Here is an 8,354-nt window from a genome sequence, read left to right on the forward strand (position 1 = left end):
GAGAAGAAAAAGAGGCTAAAGCTTTGACTTTTGCTTCTCTATAATACAAAAATTATAGAGAAACTGTTGGAGTTGCTCTAAGAGGACCATGGGAGAGAGAGAGAGAGATAAGCTTTTTTTATATTTTATTTTTTGTGAGAATAGTTTTCAGATAATAAAAAATTAGAAGGATTAACTATGGTTATAATTTTAGACAGATGTCATGATTTTAGTAGTGTGGTGGTATCACCACCTATCATTGCTGGTGAGCAAATTGAATTTGAACTTTTCTGTCGCAAACTCAAAGAGTGTTTATATTCCAACATTCAAATTTGGCATTTGGTGGTGCCTCAGGCGACTTGACCACCTTCGACAACACATAAATGCAGTTTCCTTATACTATAAAAGTTGTGCCATGGACATTTTGCAACTAGCTAGGTGTCAAAACTCATAATCAAATTTCAATATTGATAAATTACAGTTATTTTACTGAGGCGTTTATTCTTCTTGAGAGTAATCATCTAAACAAATGACGAAATCAGAGTCTTCTCTTACCTAAAACATGCATGCCTTACCTAGAGATCTCCTCCTCCTCCAGCAATCAATGTGAAGCTTTTTTTAAGAAGAATAAATATGAAGCTTCTGGTTCCTTGGTAATAAGGATTTTTCAATAAAGGCTAAACCTTCGTTTGAGGGCTTGAAGCTGCTAGTATACTTGGCTGATGTCAAGCAACATCGCTTTCTCTGATTACAGTGTTAGAACAGCGATGAGTTGGGTGAGTTTCAGAATTTTCTTAATTGGGGTAAAAGTGGAATTTTATTTTGAACAATTTTTTATTTTTTGAACAAAGTAAATAAAAAGTATAGGAGGTTCAAACGCTAAATTAGAAGTATGAATAGAATCACTCTTTCTCAAAAGAAAACGCAACATAGCCAAATAAGAGCATGCTGGAAAAATCTCAGTCGTACCAAGGGTAGTTCCATGTATTTAACAGCCCAAATGCAATAATTGCTACTGTACATCTCTAGCTTTTTTTCAACCACATGTGCATGCTTCTGATATGATGTCAATAATTCTACAACCTCCTACTGTTTTTGTTGATGGAGAATACATCCCTAACGAAATACCTACAAGGAAAAAGAATCCAAAAACAAAAATAAATAGAGCACAGAACCCCTGAGAACGGTAAATGCCTCGCATGCAGTTCTGAAAGCACATCATCAATTTCGGTCCTCTGAATTTTTGCCACCCCGGGTTAAGATTGCATTTCCATTCAATCAAAACATTTCAGGTTCATCTTCACAAAGTACAGGTTCAGTGGGCCTGTGCTTCTAACAGGATGTTTGTCGCCGCAGTGACATCATTTCTGGCATGCACTAGTGCTTGTCTGGCAGAGTTCCTATCAAAACCCATAGAAACAAGGGTAGCAATGGAGTCCTCCGTTGGCTCTGTGGTAGACAACATGGGCGAGGGATAATTTCTCTGAAACAAAAATAACAGGATCCACATCATAAGAAAGATTAAAATCATGTTTCATTTGGACTACATTGTTTCCACAACCAAAATCAAGTTCCTAAAGCTTCTGCATTAAACCCAACTTGGGTAAGATAAGCTTCAAATGCCCAGATCTGATCTTAACTTAGATGAGTAATATCTATTCAAAATTTCCTAAGTTACTATTACATCAGCAATTGTTAATATTTATTATGTAAACAGAAGATCTGACATGTATGGGGGGTTTAAAATCTTGCCTCCACTTGCTGAGCTGTGAATGATGGTACACTTCCCGCAATATTTCTGGTTGGTGCTGCTGGCAGACTCCCCATAGTTGGCAAGGAAAGTCGTGAAAAGAAAGATGCAATGACTTCTGGGAACTGTAATATAGTCATATAGTAAATTAGATTAACTGAGAACCTCTAAATTGCAAAAGCCAAAAGTAAAACCATTGTTTTAAACTGTCAAAACAAATAAAATAAAAGTATGCACATAAGCACACACATTAGAACACATGCCCAAATCATATTCTGCAAGTACACAGACCTGCATGCATTGTTCTTTAACAGAGTAGAAAGTCTAAAACAGATGGCTTGACAACTACAGTTCAGTTACAACTTAAAAGGATCTACTGTATTAAATGTACTAGAAAAAGGCCGCAAAATCAGCAGAGGTAAATCTGGATTAGTTTGTAATAAGATCTGTCACTCATAACTTCATAAGAGTTATGAAATTGAGTTTGTTACTTGGAGGCTCTGAGCATCAGCTTCTCCTGAGTTTAGAGATAGTGCTTTGTATGCTATATTGTTAGATTGGAAAGCAGTTGAGCTTTAGGGTTGTCGTTTGTTTTTATTGTATATCATTTGTGTTTCTATGTTCATTTTAGATGTCTCCTATCGTTAAGATCATTGATAAATCAGTATAAAAACAAAAAAACAAAAAACATAAACAAAAAAACAAAAATAACACCAATCATAGTTACATAACCCCTGTTGCTGATAAAGCTACCACAGAAAGCAAACATCAACATAGCCACATTAATTGTCCAAAAAAAAAAAGCCACATTAAGAATATGCATGGTCAAACTAAAACACTCTGTATTCAGGAATAGAGCATCTCTTACACCACAATTCGCAATGTTACACTTTCCTTTTCTATAACTAAGGCATTATATGCGGTTAGATATCTGATTGAGGAAGGCATTATCAACTGTATAAAACGGTTACCAAGGCAGCTAACTATTGAGATACAAAGTTGGAAAAAAGAAAAAAAAAAGCAAAAGAACAAAAAACAAAAACACATGATTATTTTGTCCCATTAAATTTTAAAACATCAGATTGAAAAATAACCTTTGCTTTGCGGATACAGAAGACATTCAGATGATATAAGGAACCACAAAGGATGCCACATATCCCTGGTAAGACTGATCTTTTCCAAGAAGATAAAAGAAGCTGAAAGAGAGAAACCAAAGTTATAAGGGGAGAAAACAGCAGCTATAGATAAATGTGTTGCACCATAGATGGTTAGATGGTACACATTAACTTATTACCTGAAGGCCTGCTAGATATATAAAAGACTTGTCTGAGAAGTGCACGCCAAACACGCGAAAACGTGTTGAAATTGGAATGTCAAAGAAAAAGGGTACAAACGATGCAAATATAAGACCATAAGGTCCCGATGTCACTAGGTTTACTGCAGGATCTGCAAAAGACAAAGTGGTTTTCACACCAATTTTGTCAGTGCAATACAGACTTTCCATATTAATATCGACTAAAAAAAAAAACAAAGACTTTCCGTATGAATAAATAAAATATTAAAAAAATAAAAAAGCTAAAAATCGAGAAATGAAATAGTCTGCAAAGTTATATTTGATAATTTGAGACACAATTTTTCCTCAAATTCCATAAATATTTTACTAGCCTCTAGTATAGGCAATTAACACCATAAAAGTTTTTGTGTGTGTGTGTGTGTATTTATATAATTATCACATAAATATATTATCATCCATGTTGCCAAACGCCAGAGGAATGGCCAGTTAGTTAAAACTTAAAAGAGATACCTTGTCAGGCCTTGTGAAAAAGATGTTTTCACCAATGATTGACTATGTATTTTATTATCAGACCCAAAAAAAAAAAAATCAAGGTACCCTGATGCAAAGAAAATAGAAGTGCATGCAAGAAAACAGGGTGTCCAAGAACCAGAGACATAAGACAGGAAAAAGAAAGTAACAGATGGCAATGAAAGAGACTAATGAAATATAGCCTAAAGAGTGAATACAATTCAAAAAGAGGGAATGTAGTTCAAAAAGAAATCCACACCTTTAAGGAATGCTATCGCAAGGATCTCAAAGAGCAATGATGCCATCACTGAGAACAAGATAAAGACCTGTACAGCCAAGGTAGACTATTTAATAAATGCAATCAAAATATAAAAGTGAAAAAGAAAACTTCTATTTATCTATTAATTTTTTTTACACTCTTCATATGTTGACTGACCTAAGACAGCATCAGTACTCAATAAACAGGACCCATACGTGACATACAAAAATTATAAGTTATCAAGCCAAAAAGGAAGAGAGAGAGAGGAGAGATTTTTTTCTCTTTCTCCCTCATAATTGGAATAGGTAAAAAGCATGGACATTTCAGAAAGCAAGTATTTCTTTAGTAAAATGGATCATTTTGATCAAATTGTTAGGATCTTCCACTGAATTGATTGGACAAGGAAAGATAAATGAGCGTCCAATGTCCCAGTCATACTAGCATTAAGCAATCAAATGAGCAATACCGCTGCTGAAAATTCAAAAAACAATAACAAGGATCTTTATCTGGTTTTAATTATTAGTTTGTTTGTTTTTTTTTTTTTCTTTTTCCTTCTTCTGGATGAGTAACTTATTAAGGTTGATCTGGCTTAATGAGTGTTTAAGTTTGATCTGTGCTTCTACCTAAAACAAGAACAACTAGATAAACACTAGGATTACAATAATAACACATGAATAGAATAATCCCTAAACTCTTAAGATACAGATGACCAAAGGGAGGCCAAAAAAGGGACTTAGTCCCACAAAAGATCCACCTCTGCGGTTCTTGTTCCCTTAAAAATCCTCCAACTCCCCTCCATTCACACGGCCAAAAGGATTGCTAATTTAGCCCATTTTCTTAGCACCACACCCCTCATTTTTCCACCAAAAAAATTGTACCTTCCACTCAATAACGCATCACTAGAAGCGGGATTGTCCAAGGTCGATTCAGTCACCCTAATACTGGACAATGAAGCAGCATATGATCTGAACTTTCAGCATCCTGTTTGCAGATGACAGACTATTGCTGTAAGAGACATTAAGAGGGTTGTCTCCTCTGAACCATATCAAAAGTATTCATCCTTCCATGAGCTGTAATCCAAGATAAAACCCGTAGATTCGGAGGTACTTTGGCTTTCCAAATTGCACAAGAGGGCACCAAAAAGAGAAGGATGGCATTGATTATTTTGAATAGGATTTGCAAGAGAAGCACCTGAAGACTCCAATTTCCATAAGAAATGAGAAAACTAACTATCCTGGTGCAAGATTGAATGTAATCCTTCTTCTTATCCTTTAGACTGCAACTTTGGGTTCTGAATCTTCTAATAGAGATCTAAATGGTCGAGATAGAAAAATCTGGAAGTTGGACAGATGTGTTCGCTTGATCCTACTGAAGGAACCTAATGTACCACCCTTCTCTTAAGTTACATGTCTAAGCTAGGATGAATGCTCATGGGAGGATGAATACTTATAACATGGTCCAGAAGAGATGGTCTTCTCTTTGTTTATATCCTATTAATGTGTTATGTGGAGAAATGGCTGGGAATGTACGGACCATCTACCTCTTTATCTGGTGTTGGGTTTGATCCCCTCAATATACCCTCTATATGGTGGTTGTGCCTTTTGCATTCCTCATTTCTTAAAAGCTTACTTCATTTAGTGTCACTTCAATAAATTTGTTTTAAAAGGCCTCTCTGGCCTCTCACATAACAAACATCCAGACAATCTATTCAGTTTTTGAGTATTTTGTTTTTGTTAAGGAAACCTGTGTGCGTTACAAAAATCCAAGCATACCCTACATTCCATATATATTCATAAGTCATGACATATCCGAACAGATAAATTCCTAAAGATATGCAATCCCATGACAAAACAGAAAAAGGTATGTTATCAATTTAGTCCCTTCTTTCGGCACAAGATATCTGTATGAACATCTACATGTTTTTTAAATCAAGCATCAAAGCAGAAGCCATGAATAATATAGGAGAAACTATATCTCACCGAATACTTATTGGAACCTATCTGTCTCTCAAAGACCCTGAAGTAGTAGAGCAGATACAGTCCAAACATCAGTTCTGGTGTAGATGAAAAGGCAAAAACTGACACGATTAACTTCCAAAGGCGAAACTTCCCAAAAATATCCTGTCATCAAGTCAAAACTAGTAAGAATTCATCTTTTATTTCTGAGTTCCAAAAAAAAAAAAAAAAAAAAAAAGAGGAAGTTTTACATAAAAATGAGACCAAATTATGATACTGGTCCCTATAGTTTGGCCGCATTCCATATGGTTATAATCATTGCAATTAGTTTGACCAGCTTCGTACAGTAGTCATCTAGATTCCAGTTTGTCATCTTGACAATGTTTTTGATTCCACATTCGAAACCAAGCTTCAGACCACTTGAATAAAATCATTCTATTAACTCGTATGGTTTTTTATTTTAATTTTTTTTTCTCCTTGTTAGTGTCGGAAACAGAAGCTACAGATTTAAACATGTTGAGTGTGTTTAGAATCTAGCACTAAAGGCATAACAAGTCCAATGAGTAACACCCCTAGGCAACTTAGGTTCCACTTAAGTTAAAAAAAAAGGGCCGGATTATAGGAGATTTCAGGCTCAAATCCCTCATCTATTGGGAGAAATCTGATTCTATGATAGCTTGATGTTGCATTCAACATTGATCATGAACTAAAATTGCGTCAAATCAAAAGCTAAACCCTAATTAAGCGAGAGAAGGAGGAGGAGTACCAGATAGGATAATCCAAGCTTGGTTGAACGGCCCTGGATCCCGAAGAATACGGTGAAGAGAGCGCTGGAAATAACGAAGGCTCTGGTAACAGGAGCATTGTCTGCGATTGTAAAACAACAACAACAACAACAACAACCCAATGAGACAAAACGAAGCCAAAGGCTATGAATTAGGAAATCTAAACACGACAATAATGAATGTACGTACGGAAACCCGATGGGCCGCCGTTCATCTTCTCAGTGAAGGAGAGGAGGAACAAACAACGACCTTTACTGTTGACAATCTATTCCACTTGGGATTTGCAGACGCTTTCGTGTTTGCTTTTCCTTTTCTTCGCTCTCTTTTTTTTTTTTTTTTTTTTTTTTGATCAAATACGAAGGAGTTTTAAAAGGTCTAAAACACGACTGGTAACTTTTTTTTTTTTCTTTTTTCTTTTTGTTGGACATGACGTCAAGCTTTATTGATAGAAAATTAATGGGTACAACTGTTAGCTAAGGCTTCAGACAGCTCCGGAGGAATGGACCATTCCACCTATGACTAAGGCTTAGTTTGGGATTGATTCTTGAGTGACTTTTGGACCTGCTTCTGCTTTTGGGCCAAAAATATAGTGTTTGGTAAAATTTGTTAAAGCTGCTTTTGGTCTCCAGAGCTTCTTCGTAAAGCAGAATTTGAGAAGCTACGAATTGTAGCTTTTAAAGAGCTGCTTTTGGAAAACACGGAACAACAGTCAGAGAGTTTAATGAAACATAACGAACTACCAGTTTTGTCCTCCTCCTTTCCTGAAAATGACATTGAAACAGATCTTCTCTTCCTCTTCCGTCATTATCATTCCACATCTCCTCCTTCCTCTTCTTCGGTGTCTGGTTCTCCCTCCTCTTCTCTCAGATCGCCTTCTTCTTCAGCTCGTCGCTGGTGACCTCCTTCAATTCGTGAATTCTCGCCGCCTTCCTCTGCGCCGTCTTCTTCAGATCGTCGTGGATTCTCTGCGCCGTCTTCTTTAGCTCGTCGCTGGTGACCTCTTCAATTCGTGGAAAGTTGTCACTGAAAGGTTCAATCTTGCTCTCTTTACCTGACTCTTTCAGATTCAATCTTTTTTTGATTCGTACTCATGTAATTGGCATTCTTCTGTGAGTTGGGTTTGTGGTTTGAAGCATTATCGAAGCTTGTTTCTTGCTTAGTTTGGGATACGAAGCTGAAAATTTTAATTTTTGAGTTAGTGCAATTGTCCTGCTTAAGATAGAGATTGGAATGAGTTGGGTTTGTGCTTTTAAGCATTGGTATTCTTCTGTGATATTCTTATTGTTGATTCTACCTGAATTATCAGGTGGGTTTGATTTGGTTTACTTAACTATGGATAATGGCTATTGGGATGTGAAGCTTTGTGGGTTCCTTAGAAAATGGTGGGGAAGATCATATTGATTCATACCCACAGTACAGTGAGCAATAGAACAGAAAAAGAGGGAGATAGAGAGAAGGGCTGCAGTAGAATAGGAAGAAAGAAATCAACAGAAAGGAAAAAAAAGAGAGAGATAAAAATACGTGAGTAATAGGAGCATGAAAGAAAAGAAGAAAACAAAAGAGAGAGATCAAGATAGAATAGAGGAGATTAGAGAAAAAGAAGAAGAAACAGAATTAGGATTGGAAGAGAAAATAGAAGAGAGATACCTGAAGTGAAGGAAGGAGGAATTAACAAGAGTAGTTTGGTTTATATTCTGAATGGAATTCAAAGGTGAATTCAATCCTATAAGCCAGATTGTTATTCTTGTTCTTACGTTTAGCTTAGTTCTTGTCTAAGTTGGCTTAAGTTTCTGCACAGTTAGCAACCTGAATGATTTTCAAA

The 8,354-nt window shown here is 36.1% G+C and overlaps 1 protein-coding gene across 1 annotated transcript; it reads right to left on the reverse strand.

Moving 5' to 3' along the window:
* Window positions 1-909: 909 nt before the first annotated feature.
* Window positions 910-6,882, reverse strand: LOC133724744 (rhomboid-like protein 20). The gene is made up of 8 exons (XM_062151575.1): window positions 6,722-6,882; window positions 6,514-6,614; window positions 5,772-5,912; window positions 3,793-3,859; window positions 3,024-3,175; window positions 2,824-2,925; window positions 1,732-1,854; window positions 910-1,462 (listed from the first exon to the last, which is right to left on the reverse strand). Exons 1-8 carry the CDS (start codon window positions 6,744-6,746, stop codon window positions 1,295-1,297), a joined length of 879 nt encoding a protein of 292 aa, XP_062007559.1. The 5' UTR covers window positions 6,747-6,882; the 3' UTR covers window positions 910-1,294.
* Window positions 6,883-8,354: the final 1,472 nt, after the last annotated feature.

Source organism: Rosa rugosa, chromosome 1 (assembly GCF_958449725.1).
Source record: "Rosa rugosa chromosome 1, drRosRugo1.1, whole genome shotgun sequence".
NCBI classification, from domain to species: domain Eukaryota; kingdom Viridiplantae; phylum Streptophyta; class Magnoliopsida; order Rosales; family Rosaceae; genus Rosa; species Rosa rugosa.